The sequence below is a fragment of the Pteropus alecto genome, unplaced genomic scaffold (assembly GCF_000325575.1).
Source record: "Pteropus alecto unplaced genomic scaffold, ASM32557v1 scaffold45, whole genome shotgun sequence".
NCBI lineage: Eukaryota > Metazoa > Chordata > Mammalia > Chiroptera > Pteropodidae > Pteropus > Pteropus alecto.
The window spans coordinates 32,356,016-32,372,517 of NW_006442491.1; the positions used below are offsets into that span (position 1 = coordinate 32,356,016).

The window sequence follows — 16,502 nt, forward strand, 5'->3', positions numbered from 1 at the left end:
GGTAGAAGAGCAGTGTGGGGGAATAAACGGAAAACCAAATTTGTAACTTTGGAGCAGAAATCCAGTGGGGCTAAAGACCAGACGTGGGCCATCATCGCGCGGCTAGCAGGGGGTCCCCAGAGAGCCTTCGGAAAGCACGTGAGTCCCTGAAGCCAACTCCTGTGGGAGAAGCCGCCTCACGGTGTCACATTGGAGAGAGAGTGTTAAGGGACAGGAGGGGCAACTTTCTTCCCCAGCAGGATGTTTGAGGAAACTACCACTGTCGACTTTTTTCAGGTGAAGCGAAACACCAATGCAAACCATTTTTTAATTGAAATTTCAGAAAATTGAACATAGAAACAAGGCAAATAAATACTAAGTTAAACTGAAAAGCACAAAATATATACAGGAAGTCTAAGTGAGAATGTTTAAGTTACGAAGCCCTCCAATGCCACTGTCGGTCGATAGCCACATTCGAGCCCCGTGTTATTGTGACGTTATTAACAAACAGCGCAGGATATGTTTGAGTTTTTTTAATAAACTTAAATAAGACACTAATTTTCTTTCTCTAAAGCAACATTCTCTTCAGTAAAATCTTTCTTCACACCAGCTTATGGCTTCTGAAGCAATTCATTTAGTGGACTCTAAGTTCTCTTGCTTCAAAAGTTGGACTCCGTTTCGTGAGCTCCAAGTGAATGCTTTTACTCACATGACACTCAAGGCTTCTCCTTTGTGCTGTCGAACACAGTGAACATAAAATAAGGTCCACAGGCAGCAGGCCACGGCTCGGGTTAAGAGTGAGTTATAGAAACCCTTGCTCTGTACCTTCCCATCTTCCCCAGCCCACCCAAGTGACAGCTCGCTGCAGTTGAAATGCCTTGACCGTTCACCGGCCTGCTGGCTTCCTCAGCCAAACCAGAAATGCCGCGCCAGCTGACCTGCAGGGAGACCTCAAGTTCAGCATGTTCATCTTGGAGTCTCATTCCAAGCCTCAACCTGCTGGCCTCGACCCCTTCGAAGCGTGGCCGACTGATGCTGACCCAGCTCTGCTGCATCCCAGGTCAGACAGTCTCAAAGCCAGAGGCTGACTGAAGCTGTGCAGCCTCCGAAGTGCCATGCCTTGCCTTGTTCTGCTCCTGTACAAAAGTCCCACTTGTGACCTAGGGCTTTGCAACTGGTCCCAAGACTCAGGGAGCAGCTCTGGCCAGCTCACACTTCTGGGAGCACACAGCATGCCCCCACCCAAAGCTCAGGTCCTGTGTCGAGACTGGGCAGCAGCAAAAACAAAGATGTCAGATTTAGCTCATCCACTGAGGCTCTTTAAAATACTGTGATTTCAACATCTGCCTCCTGGCAAAAGTCATCTTCTCTTTGTTCTGAGCAAAATTTGTCCATCTTCTCAAAGGCGAAGCGTCCTTTTTCACCTGAAACGTGAAAGTGATTTGTCGCTGTGTTGTCCCCTGCCTCAGTGTTTCCTACTCTGGCAGGCCAGGGGGACCTTAGCATTCACTGTTGCCTGGGTCTCAGGTGCTGCTCTAATGGGCAGGGGCGAGAGCATTTGGGGAGCTCACTGGCCGCCTCTCATGGACCCAGTTCCTTGCTCTGGTGTCCAAGACAGGGTCTACTGAACTTTAATCACGTACCTTGCATCTGCTTTCATTCCCCAGGAACGTAAACTGAATTAGGAAATAAAGCATTTCTTACCACCTCAGCCACAAAGGAAACCTGCCTTAGCTGAGTACAGTTAAGTGGGTCGCTAGCAGTGCCCGACTCGTGTGCTATTTTGTGTCTTTAGAGAGCTGGCTGAGGCCACGCTAGCACAGTCTAAGGACCCGAGAACCCCACCGCACTGCACGTGACGTTTGACGCTGCTCTTTACCAAATGACAGCGTGGCCTCCCGAGCCGCTGCGCGCACAGTCTCCAGGTCGGATTGGCACAAGCTGGCAATCTGATCAATGCTTTCGATGCCCTGTTTGAGGTCGGGGGAAAGAGGGCCCTTTAGAGAACATTTTAAGTAGCAGGTAGAATCCACTTTTATTTGCCCTGCAGGACCGGCCCTGGCACGGTCTATGGGGTCTGACCCCGCCCTTTGCTGAAGGCTTCCAGGTTTCTCATGTGGCCTCAGGTTATCAGAAGCACCACTGGAAACATCTCATCTTTTCAATCCTGACACCTGCCAGTGAGCCAGGCCGTTAGCACTGACGGATGGACAACTTCTGAAAGACCCGTCTTGAAAATGAGACCTGCTTCCCTGTGGACCTTCCTACCTCCTCCCTGCTCTCAAACACTCCCCTCCAGGTTAGACTGGGGGAGCAGCTGTCAGGGCCAAGTTCAGGTACCCCGATCCCCAGGCTGCTCTCCAGGGCCAAGGACCAGAGCGTACTTCAGCTCCCTCCACTGGGCACCCTTCCCCTCATCCTGGTTATCTGATTATAACCATATGGTCCTAGAATTTCCTGTCGATTCATCCCAGAATTAATGGCGTAAGTGAGTTTAATCTATTGGACTATTCATCTAGTAAATTGGCAATTTTTTAAAATGGGAATTCTAAATGCAAGTGAGGTTAAAGCTTTATGCGCAATTATGCTCATAATGACATTATAATAAAAAAGTGGATGATGATGAACCCAAATTTTCTACAATATGAGAGTAGGGGAGAAGGTTAAGTTAAGGTACATCTGGTAGACCCTAAAGAATTCCAAAAACGCTTCCAGTCTAACACAGAATGTTCTTATTTTGTTTACTGGTTTTAAACTATATTTAATATTATCAACAATTTAACATGGTCACACCCACCCACAAATACACCAAAATGTCAGTAGCTTCCACTAAGTATTAGGATGACATAACTTAAGCTTCTATATTTTACACTCTTTTTTTTTTGGTTTTTAAATTTATTTAAATTAGTTGCAAGTATACACAGTGCATTGGTTAGATACCTATATTGTTCATAAAACAATGCCCCCAATTGCTCCCTCCCTCCCCTGGCCCTCCACTTAGCCATCACATTAATGCTGACTGCATCCCCTCTGCCGTGCTCCCCATCCCTGTGACTGTCTATCAACTGCTAATTTGTACTTCTTTAACCCTTCACCCCATTCTCCCAGCCCCCCAACCCCGCTCCCCTCTATCCGTCACCAAATTGTCCACTATATTTGTGAGTCTGTTTTTGATTACACTTTTTTCCTACGAGTTTGTTGTGCTTTCATAAATTTTTCGATTGACATTAGAGCATATAATCTGAGCTCAAGAATTGAGTCCCTCGGGCCACCTGCTGCTTCACGCAGAGCCAGAGCAAATGCTCACTTGTCGAGGGTCTCCGCCAGTGGAGCTGACGCCCGCTCCTCTAAAACCAGCTCTTCGGCTGCTTTTTATCTGGCAGTGATTTACTTTTTTTGGTCCCAGTGGAATCATTTTGAAATGAACTAGCTTTCACATTAACCACAAGGAAGCCTCTTCGTCACCAGCGGACACAGGTCAAACTCACCCTGAGGTGCTTCAGCGCCACGCACGCGGCTTGCTGGAGTTTCGCGTCGTTCCCGGTCAGGGCATTGGTGTAGAAGAGCAAAGCCTGGGAAACAAGGCTGCTGTGAATAAAGCGGGAGGCGCCAAAAGCAAAGTCCGCGGCGCCCACGGCCGATCCTCCAACGGCTGACAGTAAGTCGAGCCCTTCTTAGCTTTCTCTAAAAAATCAGGCCACGATCCATTAATCTTTGGGCCGGGCGCACAGTCCGGAGGTGAATACTACAATATTGACTTTACCTCTTAAAATGCTGGCCCCCGGGCTGGTGGTAATCAAATGAAGAAAACTCTTTTTGTTTAAATTTAAATGTGTATGAAATGCATTCTAAAACTGTTATCTAGTGAAAGTGTTGAATCAGAGAAATCAGATACCCAGCGGGGACAACAAAACAATGCACAGGGAGCTGTCCTCGTAGGCTGGCAGTGGCAAGCCTGCTGCCTCAGGAGAGGGGGAAAAGCATCTCTCTCCCCTTGTCACCTGCTTCCAGTCACAGCTCTAACCCCGCCCCCCTCCATGGTCAAGCCACTTCAGCTGGAAGATAAAGCTGGCACTTGCTCACAAAATTGTAGTGAGCATGTGGGGACATGCCTGGCTCTCAGGCGAGCCCAAGAGACTAGCAAGACCCCAGCGTTGCCTGGGGCTGGTTCCTTAAATCTAGAATAGTCACAGGTCCAGAAACCTAAGAGGCAGAGGAGTCCAATTTCTCGATTTAAAAATGGACTGGACGCAGTGAACCGACCAGCCACACATACAAATTGCAAGTAAATGACCAGAATTCTAAGAAACATTCTACATGCAAATGACATCTCAGAGACCAAATAGATATGTTGCTTCAGAAACACTGAGATGAGTGAGGTAAGTTTGTGGCATGGGGTTCTGTGGGTTCCTCAGGTGATGGCCCGGCCACTCAGATCCCGCCCCCGCCCCCCCCCGCCCCAGGGCTGGTGCTTCCAATGGTGATGGCGTTAGGAGAGCCATGTTCATGTTTCCATGAGCCCTAAGTCCAAATACCTTGCAGGGAAAGCAGGCCCCAGTCACTCAGGCCTTTGCGCTTTTCCGAGAGAGAAAGTCTGCTCCCTCCACCTCCCCCCAGCATACAAAGCTGCGGGCCGGCTGGCCCGGGCCTGCCTCCGCAGCCTCCTCACACCGTACCTTTTCCCGAAAGCTCTTGTTCTTGGCTGCGCTGGCCAGGCCAGCACTGGCTGCCCTGCACACCCTGGGGGGCCCGTCCAGCTGGAGCAGCGCCCAGGCCCTTAATGTCTGGGGCAGGGGCTGGAGCTGGCCCAGCTGCTTCTTCCCCTGCAGCTTCCGGATCGTCTTGGCCTGCCCCGTGCACTTCAGCTCCTCCACGAGTGTTACTAGGAGAGACAGAAGAAGTGGGCCAAGGGTGCCCTACCGATCACAGCCGGGCCGTACAGCTGCGGGTCTGTCTGGCCACTGCCATTAGCCATGGAGAAGTAAACCCCGGAGCAAGCTCACGTGATTACCAAGGCCCAGTCTGGATTGCTGGCGGAGGGGCCTCCTGGAGTCTCCAGGATGGCCTTCTAGCAAAGGAATCAAATACACCCTGAAAATTAATAAAACCCCAGCCCATTCTTCAGGGGCTCCGGCCAGGCAAGCCTCACCGTCACACCAGCTCTGCCCCATCCGGTGCTGAGTAAAGCCACCTTCCCCAGGACCTCATCTCACTACATGGAGGAGTGTAAGTCGGGCTTCCCAAAGCCCGACTGGAGGGAACTCTGGTTTTGAGAAGCTGGCTTCCAAGCATGGGGACAGAGGGGTCCATGGACGGAAGCGCCTTTGCTGCTGTGTGGCTTTGAGGCCGCCTGCTGCCCTCCCCAGCCCCTACCTTCCTTGGTGAGCTGGGCAAAGTGTTTCTCCAGGTCCGAGACACTGTGTCTCTGCAGGTAGCTATGAAACTGGAACCAGGTGACAGTCTGTTCTTCCAGCAGCTCAGCTCCAGGGAGCAGCCCGCCGCAGCTGACCACCTGCTCCAGGAGCCTGCGGCATGCTGGCAAAGCACAGGAGAAGGCCGTGAGGGAGACCGAGACGCCACCCCCGGGAGCTCGTAGTCATGCTGACAAACCGGCCTCCATTCGGTGCCTTGAAGACACTTGCAGAGGTGACGCTAGGGCTCAAGTGAGCCCCACTGTGACAACACCGGAGGCCCCAGAGGCTCAGCACAGCACCTCTCGTGGGGCAGGCAGGGGGAAACTACCTATTTCCAGCTGTCCCGGGTACTTCCCCCTGACTCGATGCAGGACCGTCTTTTTGAGCTGGTCCAGGTGGCGGAGCAGGCCAGGACCCCGCCGGCCGCCGTGCACCCGCTCCACAGCTTCAGGCAGCCCTTCCTCCGCGCGGCCTGCGGAATGACTGAAAGCCCAGGCTCAGAGACCCGACTGGCGGCCCAGAGGGTTCCCTCCACTGGGACTTGAGGTCGGAGAGCTGGGGGGGCGACATGCAGCGTCCTTTTCCCACCCCAGCGTGACACATAAAGGACAAGCAGTCTCGGCCACCACCCACATCCCTCACGACGACCTGGGGCAGCTCCTGTCACCGCCTCTCCTTAGGGGGGACCGGAACAGGAGGGGGTCACGGCTGCTGTATACTCGAGGGCATGCTGCGTGCCCAGAGTGTTTCAGGGGGTTACGTCATTGAACGCTACCCAGCGGCCTCCCCATTATACAGATGAGGAAGCTGAGGCTCAGAGAGGTGAATCATTTGCCCAGAGTCACACAGCATGTGCTGCTCACTCCAAGGCTGTGCCGCCTCCCTCCCCGTCCTCCCCCCACCCCCACCCCTACTCGCACCCCTGGGCTCCAGTTAACCTTGGACGTGGGAAGAGAAACAAGGCTCCCCTGCACTTCAAAGCCCATCACTCCATCCATGCCAGTCACATGAGCAACCCGCGGTGGCAGACAATTAATTACTTACTCTCTTCAATGGACGCTGCCTGGCTGACCTTCTCAAAATCGAGCATGGAAAGCGTCTCCAGAACCTGCTTTTGCTGCGCAGCTTCTTCCAGGAGGCACTCCTGGACCATCCTCGACAAATTGGGAGAGGCCAGCTTCTGGGAAGATGCCCACAGCGCTCTGGGTTAGCGCGGACATGGCGTCTGACACGGCATCGGCCAGCTGGCTCAGCCATGCCCCCGCCTGCACTTTCTACCCCCGTGGCAGCTCCCTGACTGTCACCTGAGATCCCCCCTTCATCAAGGTGGCTGAGACGATAGGATACGGGCTGGAGCTGCCAGGGGCCACCTTTGCCACCAGAAGGGACCAGCCTGCCTGAGAGTGAAGCCAACCCACACAGGAAAGCAGAGCTGAGAGAGGGAGAGGCCCAGTCACGATGACATTTGAAACCCTGGCTCCAGCTGGGCCTGAAGCCCACCTCTGGGCCTGTCAATTCTGTGAGCCAATAAATTTTCCCTGCAGGCGAGCCAGTTGGGAGTCTGGCATCTGCAAATGAAAGAGTCGTGGCTATTGATTCAGGGCATGGGGGGCACAAGAACCACATGGCACTTCATCCAGGCCTGGCCCGAACCTTCTGCAGGGGGGCCTCCTCAATCTCATTGGCTCCCAGGGTCTCTGCACCATGCTCCTTGCCACCTTCAAGATCAGCCATTTGCAGAGAGAACTCCCAGCCACCGCCCCAGGCCCCCCAGCCAGCCCTCTCTCTCCACTCTCCACTGGGTCCCTCAGCCACCTGCAGCAGAGCTTTGCAGACTTGGAGGTGGACCGTGAGCAGAATGTCCAGCTCGGGGGCGCCGGCCGTGAGCTCCCTGGATGACCCTCTCAGCGACGGCAGTGGGGGCGGGGTCCTGTCGTTTCTGGGTTGGGTTGAGAAGAATCGGGTGACCATTCTGATTGAGGCAGGGGACACCCTCCCTCCCTGAAGAGCTCCGGTCAGGGAGGCCCACTCCAGGTCCTAAGGAGATGGAGTTCAACTGAGGAAAAAAACTAAGAGAAAAGCAAAAGCAGCAAAAGGCAGCAATGACTTAAAACAGGCGTGGGGGGCATGGGCCCAGGGCCTGGGGAGGCCAGGGCACCCTCAGGGTGCGTGGTCTGGTCAGCAGCCTGGGGTTCAGACGAAGCCCTAGCTCTGCGACACCGGGCGAGTCTGCCTCCCCTGCCTTAGTTGACTCAGCTGTAAAGTGGGGACGGGAGCCCCCAGCTCAGGGCAGTGAGGGGTAAGTGAAACACGGCCGGCCGTGGGCCTAGCACCGTGTCCTCTCCGTGGCGGGCGTGGACCTGCGGCCTGGGGAAGGGCGAAGTGACACCATCACGGCAGGTGGAAGGGCCACACCCTGCCACTGTCAGGGAGAAGAGGAGGAGAAATTCCCACTGTTGATTCTCGTCAGTGCCGCTGAGCTTTGGGTACAGGAAGCGCTCATGGCCCGTGAGCAGGCCAGCTGAGGCTGCTTGACCAAGAAGGAAGGTGGTGTCGTGGGTGAGAGGGGACGATGGGGGCACAGTCTCTGTGCTCGTTGCTTAGGTCGCGGTCGGAGGCCCTGCTGCGTCTTCCGCCGTTATTTTTTAAGATTAAAGAAAAAAGTCCATTGGTTGGAGTGAAAACCTCAGGGCCAGGCTGAGCGAATCTCACTCACTCCGTGGTCGCTGAGGACATGCTCTGCGCCGGACGGTGCGCACGTGGGAACGGGAGGTTGGGGACGCAATAGATCATCAAAATAAATACCAATCAGGCAGTGGGAGGCCGACGGGAAGCATGGAGCTAAAGCTGGTCACCCGGTCAGCGCTGGGAGGGGGTGCACTCACCGGGGACCCCGGGAACCCCCAAAGAGGGACAGCTCGTGTGGGGCGAGGTCGGCGTTGAGGAAGGCGAAGCTCTCCAGGATGCAGTCCATCAGGCTCTCGGCCGAGCTGTGCTCCCGGCGGCCTCCGCAGGGCTGTGGACCGAGCAAGGCCTGAGGGCAGCCGGCCCCACTCACGCCGCCCAGCACCCCCCCCTTAGTAGTGTCCCTCAGTGTGACTGCAGTCCCCAAAGTCGGGGTGGGCACTCCTCAAGTTCCCTCCTAAATGTCCAGTAACGAGGTACGGTGCAAAAGCTCAGGGGAGACCGATCTGAAAAGCCTCACCGGGTCACAGACACCCACAGGGACGGGGTAAGTGACAGGAGGGAGTGAGCGGTCGGGGTGTGTGTGTGGTGGGTGGGGTGGTGACCGAGAAAAGCAGGAGGGCAGGTGCCCTCCCTCAGGATGGCAAGCTGCTGCTCCAGCTGACCCCCTCACTTGGGAACTTGGGGCCAGTGTTGCCGGATTGCTCAATTTTCTCAAACAGGCTGGGAACCTAGGTTTTCATGGGAAGATGCCCAGCTTTTAAATACTGACAACTAATGCCAAGTTATTTTTAAAATATGATGTGGGTCAGGCCCAACACCTCTTCAGGAGGCTCAAAGCTGCAAGGTGAGCCTCTGGATTCCAGGTGTTGCTTCTCCCAGGGACACGTGGAAGGAAGAGAGATTGGGAGGGGTGGGGGCGGAGGTGGTGTTGGAGCCACTGCTTCGGCCACCACCAAGTCCTGAGAGCCTCCCAATGGCAGGTTCCTTCCTTCCTAGAAATCTGCTGCTGGAGATTTCGGTCTTGTGCCTCTATGTGGTGACACTCCAGGGCTGGCACCCATCCCCAGGCCCAGCCAGCCCGGGCCTCGTCACACACGCGACACAGCCCGAGCAGACGCTGCCTTACGAACCAGACCCAGGCTCTGAAAAGTTGAGCCCAAAGAGAAAGAGACTAATAAGGCTAGTTGCAGAGGTTTCCTTTCTTGATAGTAAAAAAAAAAGTGTGTGTGTATATACGCATGTCGATCTCATTCGTAGTAGTATATAAAGTTGCCGTGATCACTAAATCTGTCACTAAATTTGTGAGTACGGAACCATTGTTCCAGGGAGCAATGCAGAAGCTGCAAGCCTCTGGTCACATTTTCATCAACTGGCCAAAATGTAACCTTGTTTTATGTGTGTGCTGTTTGAAGACACCTTATTTCACATACATCGTTGATTTCACATACATTCCTCAACCCTGACCTCAAGACCAACAGCATTTAACTCAGGCCTGAACGGAGCTTATCTCCGTGAGGTTCATCACCATTGCCTTCCTGCACTCAGCAGCACCAGCCGGCACTTCGGCCCTGTGCTTGGAGGCCATTTAAAACAGCCAAATCACAGAAAACAAGTACAAAAATGTGAAAAACATAGCACTGAATAGACCACGCAAAGGACACCTGAGTACAGTATGAGAACCGAAACAGGAAGGTAGAGCGTCACCTTGTTCACCTTCGGCCAGGAACGTGCGTGTCAGGTGACTCAAATTTTCCGCTATTCTGCAGCTGCCCACAAATGACTGTGAAAGCGTCATGAGTACTGGTTTGGGGGTTACAGACAAATTTGAGCAAGTAGATGAATTTGCTAAAACAGAATCTATGAATAACGAGAACTGACTGTCTACATGTAAATATACGCATTTGTAAACATATACATGTATGTATAATTTCTCTCTAAAAAGTCCACCTAAAAACCATAGCCTGTAATCATTTTATTCTAACTTGGTTTGCCAAAAACGTTCCTCGAAGGTGTTTTAGATTATTGCCTCATCGCCTAATTATTTTAAGATTTTTGTGTAAAGTGGGTATAATTTTTCAAATTACAGATATGTGACAGAAGCTGCAGGCATGCTGACTCAAAATGTTCTACATGAAAACGCTGTTAAAAATATAAAAAAGGTGATCGTTTCTTAAATTTTTTTCTTGAAATTTTCAGGCAGGTCCTTTTGAAAGATCATAGCAGTGATAAGTAGTGAACTTTTTTTTAAGTTACTGGATAGAAAATGAAAATCCAACTTTCACCTGTGCTGATCTATAATGTTAGGAATGAGGGTGGGAAGAGGGTGGGAAGAGGGTGGGAAGAGTTATTTTGCAGGGAGCTGTTAAGCTATTTCAGCGTCAAGTGCCCTACGCAAAAGACAGTGGTTTCATAAATTAATTGATGTATTAGTAGGTGCTGGTGTCCTACATTTTATTTGATATACATTTAAATTATGTAAATAAACAAAAAATAGGATAACCTCCCCCATGCCGGCACCTCTGAGAGCCACCTGGGCCCTGTCGAGAAGTTTCGGGGTGTGATGTGTGGCTGTGTGAGGGTGCCAGCTTGGACCCTGAGAACACCCCAGGTTTGGGATTTTAATGCTGAGCCAACAGCCTCAGCTGCTTGGGCCAGAAATTTCAAGATGGGGCCGGTTCTGACTGGACGTGGAGCAAGTTCTCCACTCTGAGCCCCAACTTCCTCTTCCACGCCTCCTCCCAGCCCAATGAGGGCTTTCGTTATTCCCACTTGACAGATGAGCAAACTGAGGCCCAGAGAGGGGACATGGCCGACCCGGGTGATGCTGGAGTGAGGCGAGACCGCCGGCCCAGGCTGGCGGCCTGCGGCCCCCGCCACTGGCAAAGCGGGGCTGTAGCCCAGCGGAGAGCGAACCTACCTTCAGCCGGTCCCTGAAGCTGAGGACCTGGTACTCCAGCTCCCGGAGCCGGGGCTGGGAGGGGTCTGTGCACCTCAGTAAGTCCAGGACCTCCCGCAGGGGCCTCTCGAGGGTCACCCCCGGCTCGTCCACTCCATGCCCGGTTTCTCCTTCATCACGGCCTTTACACTGGCCACCTGGCATCGTACGGTTGTGGAATGTGGAGCCCCGGGGCAGGTTAGGGATCTCTACTCCCCGATTTCTCCAGCCAGGCCGCTCCACGAATGAACCTCCTGCCAGGTGGGCCATCTCTGGCAGGAGGCCCGGGGATGGGGGGTCCTCCTGAGCCTCCTCTTCAATGGAGGCATTGGGGCCGATGGCCAAGGGCAGGAACCCCACGTCCAAGGTGGATGCCGAGGTACTGGTCTCGGTGTCTCGGGGGTCCTCAGAGCTGAAGGAGTCCATCTCAGGCAGCTCCTGACTCCGGCTCCACAGGCCTGGGCTCCGAAGGTCGCTGTCAGACAGGTAGCTGAGGATGGACGTGGCCCTTGGCCCACCCAGCGGCAAGGTCTGCTGTGCTGGTTGCTGCAGGACAGACTGGAGAAGAGGACACAGGACCAACCTCACTGGCCACCCCAGGAAGCACAGAGGGGCTCCCAGAGGGGCATCCCCCCATAGACACCTGCTCTGCGAACCCACGTTCTTGGGATGACTGAGGTCCACCAAGGTGACTCGGAGGTGCTGATAGGACCTCTCTGTAACCTCTCTGTCCTTGTTCCCTGTCTCCCCTCTAACTCACTCCTTTCCAGCCCCGGCGGGGCCTCCTTGCTGTTTCTCACATCCTCCAGGCTCGTGTACACGTTCTCACCTCAGGGCCTTTGCACTGACTGTGCTCTCGGCCTGAGAATGTGCTGCTTTATTCTCCCTTTGTCCTTCTACCCCTCGGGGAGGCAGTGCTCCTGGAGGGCACAGTCCTCACCTGGCCTAGAGAAGAGCCTGGCACATAGTTTTGAATGAGTGAAGTGAATGAATGAAGGAAGGACCTGACATACAATACACAGTGCGTGCTTATTATATAGAAGCAAGAGCAGCTCGTCGGTGAATTAAGCACTTGGCATTTACGTTCCTTGTTCTAAGGGCCTTCGAGTCCTACCTCATTTATCCCTCACGCCTCCAGTCTCCAAATGCATCACTAGGTTAAAAAGGCTGCTATGGGGTAAAAGATGGAGCAGAAGATGCATTTGCTCCCAGGTGACATAGAGAATCTCTCGAGGGATATGGACAAGTTGACGATGGCGCTAAGGAGGGGACCCAGATCCCTGGAGGTCACAAGAAAGAGATGTTTTACTGCACACGATCTCAAGGTATTACCTCCTGGAATCATTACAGTTCAGAACAAATAAGTTGGAGGCCAAGGCCACAGCTGGGGTGATAGAACCATCGAGAAGACCCCATTCCAGGCATATAGGAGAACTGACCAGAATGGAGGCCTCCAGAATGGAGAGTCTGGCACCCAGGATAAAACACCCAGGATAACCGAAAACGAAGGAGGCCGAACCCAAAGCTTGGTGCATCTGGAGGTGCCAGGCTGATCGGCCTAGTCCCACATGCTGGCGCCTACTCACCACCGCACCCACCATCCCAGCATGACCACAGCGTTCCTGGCCCACTCACCAGGTAGTACCTCTCCCGGAAGCTGGGGGTGCTCGGGGGTGTCCAGTTGTACAAGGAGCCCTTCCTGCTGCCCACAGAGAACTTGACCGTGGGACTGGGTGACACCAGGAAGATCTCAGTGTCAAACGGGCTGGACAAGAGAACAGAAGGCCAGGATGTTTCTGTCATCGGTGCCCGGGAGGGCATTCGAGCGCAGCCCAGGGACTTTAGGGCCACATTCTCGACCCTCTCAGAAACGTCTCTCTGAGGCCCACCACGCTGAGGGTCTTCAGATGGCAAGAAGCAGCGACTGGTCGCCATAGATATGAACGACACCCCCCCTTTAGAGGGCCCTTTGAGAAGCTCAGCAGACCAGCGGTGGACACGCAGTGCTGCCATTTCCTGGGTAAGCATCGTCACCACCCATCTCAGATTCCTCATCTGTAAAGGGCGCCACTCTAGGGCTTCTGTGTCAGTCCCAGTCCCAGGTAAGGCTGGGGACTCTGGGCCTCGCCGACCCAGCCCCTGGCGCAGGTGGGTCTGGGTAAACCCTCCCTGCTTTGCAGAAACCTGCTCGCTCTCATTTGCACAAAGGCGGGGCTTGAGGCCCAGCGGGACCACGGGGGTCCTGTGACTCAGGCACTACAAGCAACAGAAATGCCCACAAGTAGATGCTAGGGCACGATCGGGCCACGAGGGGGAGCCAGCGAGGCCCCTCCAGCTCTCGGGGAGGGAGTCCCGCCAGATGGGAATTCGGAGCTTACCGGGAGGAGGAGCCTCAGGGCCCGGAGGGAGGCTGGCCCCTACTCACTTCCACAGCACTTCCAGCTGCAGCTTGATGGTGCCCAGCTCTGTGATGTCCACCACGATGACATGCGGCCGCGTCGTGAAGAAGTCGGTGATGTCACACGTCACTGTGCCTACGGCCAGCGAGCTCAGGCCTCTTAGCTCTGTCACCTGGCGGGCGAGGTGGGGGGAGTTGTAGGTGGCGTCTGAGCTGAACGCCTGGGCGCCCTGGCCCTACCCCTAGGCCCCACCCACTTTGATCTCGAAGTTCTCGTGCAGGGTGGGGATGAAGGCCTTCTCCTCCTCGTCCCAGGTCTGGCTGTCATCGGACTCGATCCGGCCCTTCAGCTTCCAGCGCTGGCGGCCCAGGCGCATGAGCACCTGTGGGTGAGGCCCAAGAAGGGGTGGGTTCAGCTGCCCCAAGTGGGCACCCGCCCTTGCCACCTGCCCCAGGGCCCTCACTGTTGCTGGGACCCTGGACCCCCAGAGGCATGGCGGGGAGCCCTGACAACTACCAGTGGAGAGTGGACATACCTCATACTGGTCTCCCGGGCAGAGGCGTGCGTAGCCCACCAAGCCTGGAACACAGGACAGGCAATTCTCTCCACCCTCCTCCGCCCCTCCCCCGCCCCTCCCCGCCCCATGGGCCGCAGTCTTTACCCGGAGACCTCACACCCTGGTGTGGGGATCAGCCTCAGGGAGGGAGGGACAAGCCATCATGACAGGCAGTGGACAGGCCTGGGCCTTCACATCCAGCTCAGAGAGGGGGCAGGGCTTGCCCAAAGTCACATATCACAGAGTGCAAACCCAGGGCTGGATCCCTGGATTCTGACACCTCCCCGGCCAGCAGAAGTCCTAGGGCCCCCAGGAAGGCCAGACACCCCACCCAAACGGGCTCCTGCCTACCCACTCTCAGCCCTGCTACCTTTCATCCTGACGTGGAACTCGCCCAGGTGGACCTCCAGGGCTCCCTCGATGAGCCACATGTCCTGCAAAACCCCACATAGGGCAGCTCAGCGCTGCCCCCCCAGGCTAGGCCACAGGGGACACACACAGACCCTACCAAGGAGAGGCCCATGGACAGAGAGGTGTTTCCTCAGCGTCCGGGGAAACCCCCCAAAGCTGGGCCCGGGCCCCCGCTGCCCTCCCATGCCCCCACAGCCGGCCCACCTCGGTGCACTCCTGCAGGCTGCGGCCCAGCTCCTGCAGGCTCTCCCTGGAGGCGCGGCTGGGTGGGCACTTGGAGAAGGCCCGCTGCATGTTGGAGGCACCATCACGCAGGCGGCACTGGATGCAGTAGCCCTCGTAGAGTTCGTCCACCTGCCGGGCACACAGGAAGGTGGGTGTTGCCCATGCTGAGGGACAAGGCCCCAGACCGGCCTGCCATGCTCACCCTCTGGGAAAGGCCACCCCTGAGCTCACGTCCCCAGCCCAGCCCCTGACAGCGGTTCAACGGTCCCCGCAGAACACGGGGGCAGGAACTACATGTGTCTCATCCACTCCGTCTGTATCCCCAGCTCCTGGCAGCGGCTGGCAGCCGGTCAGGGCACAATGAAAATGTATCACATCCCCTCTCCCTGCCTGAGTTTTCAGCTGTGAGCAGGGGAGGTGGGCTCGTGTTATCCTGCCCACCCACTGGACTGTGGGGGAGTAAGAGTTTGCAGACTTCAAAGCCTAAAGGATTTGCTGTGCAACCTTGGGCCAATGCTTGTCCCTCTCTGGGCCTCTACTCTCCCATGTCTACAACTGGGTGGTTGCTCTCAAGCTTCCCATGAGCCCAGTCTCCCCTGCAGTTCCTGCTCCTTCTTGACTTCCTCCAGCCACTCAGCACCCAGACACCCTCCCCCTACTCAGAGGAGGTGTCCTGGCTCCAGCTAATCCAGCAGCAGCCCAGCAAGGAAAGACACTACCCCGCCCCCACCCCAGACACCACAGGAACCAAGCTGACCTTGCTGATGTGAAATTCCATCTTCCGAATGTGCCTTTCCACAAAGCGCGTTTGCTTCTCCCAGAAAAACAGAAGATGCTTTAAAAGTCACCTCCAGCTCCTGCCACCCTCCTCAAGGTCCTAACACGGAACTAGGCTCAAAGCCAGGCCAGCCCCTCACCACCCTTGAGGGAAATTGCAGGTTCCCTCTGGAGGGCGGGTGGCTTTGGCCAGCAGTGAGCAGGACAGATTTAGTGGACTGGGCTCCGACTCCCTCCAGCCACACCTTGGGAGCCTCAGTTTTGGGAGGAACCCAGGTATTTCTTTTATAGGACAGCCAGAGGGTGCACTGGGAGCAAAAGAGTTATTCTCACCCAGCCAGGCCCAGCCGCCGCCCACTTTCTCAACACCTGCAGACAGAGGAAGTTTCACTCACCTTGTCCAGGTCGTAATAGAAAGCCTGTGGGGGAGGGAAGTGGGGGTAGGTGTCAGGGCTCCGGATGCTCCTCCAAGACACATAAGCCTACATCCTAGGGCACCTGAGCTCAGAGGATGAAAGGCCAGCAGCACCCCCAACCTCTGAGCCTGTGGGCCCGGCCAAGGAGGAGACGTGATACACACATGCACTTTGAGTGAGGCCGTTCTAGGCAGTTCTAGTTTGGGCTCTGTTTCCCAGCCGTGTGTCCCAGGCAAGCCACTCAACCTCTCTGAGCCTCCATTCCCTCTTGTAAAAGGGGATAGCCTTAGCATCTACCCCATAGAGTTGCCATGAAGAGTAAAGGACACGGTAAGCACTCAACAAAATGGGGAACGCTGTGATTTGATTGTTTAAGGAGTGACTTCGGCCATGACCAGAAGGACTGAGAGCGGGGAGAGGCAACCAGCAACACCCAGGAGTTCAGGCTCCAGAAATGGCAAATCCAGACCCGGTCCATCCACGCCAGGGGCCAGGATGAAAGTAATCTATTGTCAGGGCAGGGAAGTCTGTGTATCAAGGTCCAGACAGTAAATATTTCAGGCTTTGCGGACCACATGGCTTCTGCCGTGGTGGCAGGAAAGTGGCCACAGACAATATGAGAATGGTGGGTGTGGCCGCGTGTGGATAAACTGTATTTCCAAAAGGGGCCTTGGTTTGCCCACATGGATTAGAATCACTGCA

The 16,502-nt window shown here is 55.1% G+C and overlaps 1 protein-coding gene across 1 annotated transcript in view; it reads right to left on the reverse strand.

Moving 5' to 3' along the window:
- Positions 1 to 267: 267 nt before the first annotated feature.
- RIPOR3 (RIPOR family member 3) overlaps positions 268 to 16,502 on the reverse strand; it is a 61,762-nt gene continuing 45,527 nt past the window's right edge. Inside the window, 19 exon segments of the mRNA XM_006921911.3 lie at positions 268 to 1,403; positions 1,859 to 1,949; positions 3,468 to 3,551; positions 4,656 to 4,861; positions 5,353 to 5,514; positions 5,722 to 5,787; positions 5,790 to 5,876; positions 6,438 to 6,573; positions 7,209 to 7,332; positions 8,279 to 8,409; positions 10,999 to 11,574; positions 12,652 to 12,781; positions 13,442 to 13,587; positions 13,672 to 13,797; positions 13,951 to 13,994; positions 14,342 to 14,405; positions 14,587 to 14,736; positions 15,365 to 15,418; positions 15,780 to 15,803. Of these exon segments, the coding sequence (XP_006921973.2) occupies positions 1,300 to 1,403; positions 1,859 to 1,949; positions 3,468 to 3,551; positions 4,656 to 4,861; positions 5,353 to 5,514; positions 5,722 to 5,787; positions 5,790 to 5,876; positions 6,438 to 6,573; positions 7,209 to 7,332; positions 8,279 to 8,409; positions 10,999 to 11,574; positions 12,652 to 12,781; positions 13,442 to 13,587; positions 13,672 to 13,797; positions 13,951 to 13,994; positions 14,342 to 14,405; positions 14,587 to 14,736; positions 15,365 to 15,418; positions 15,780 to 15,803 (2,505 nt within the window). The 3' untranslated portion in view covers positions 268 to 1,299.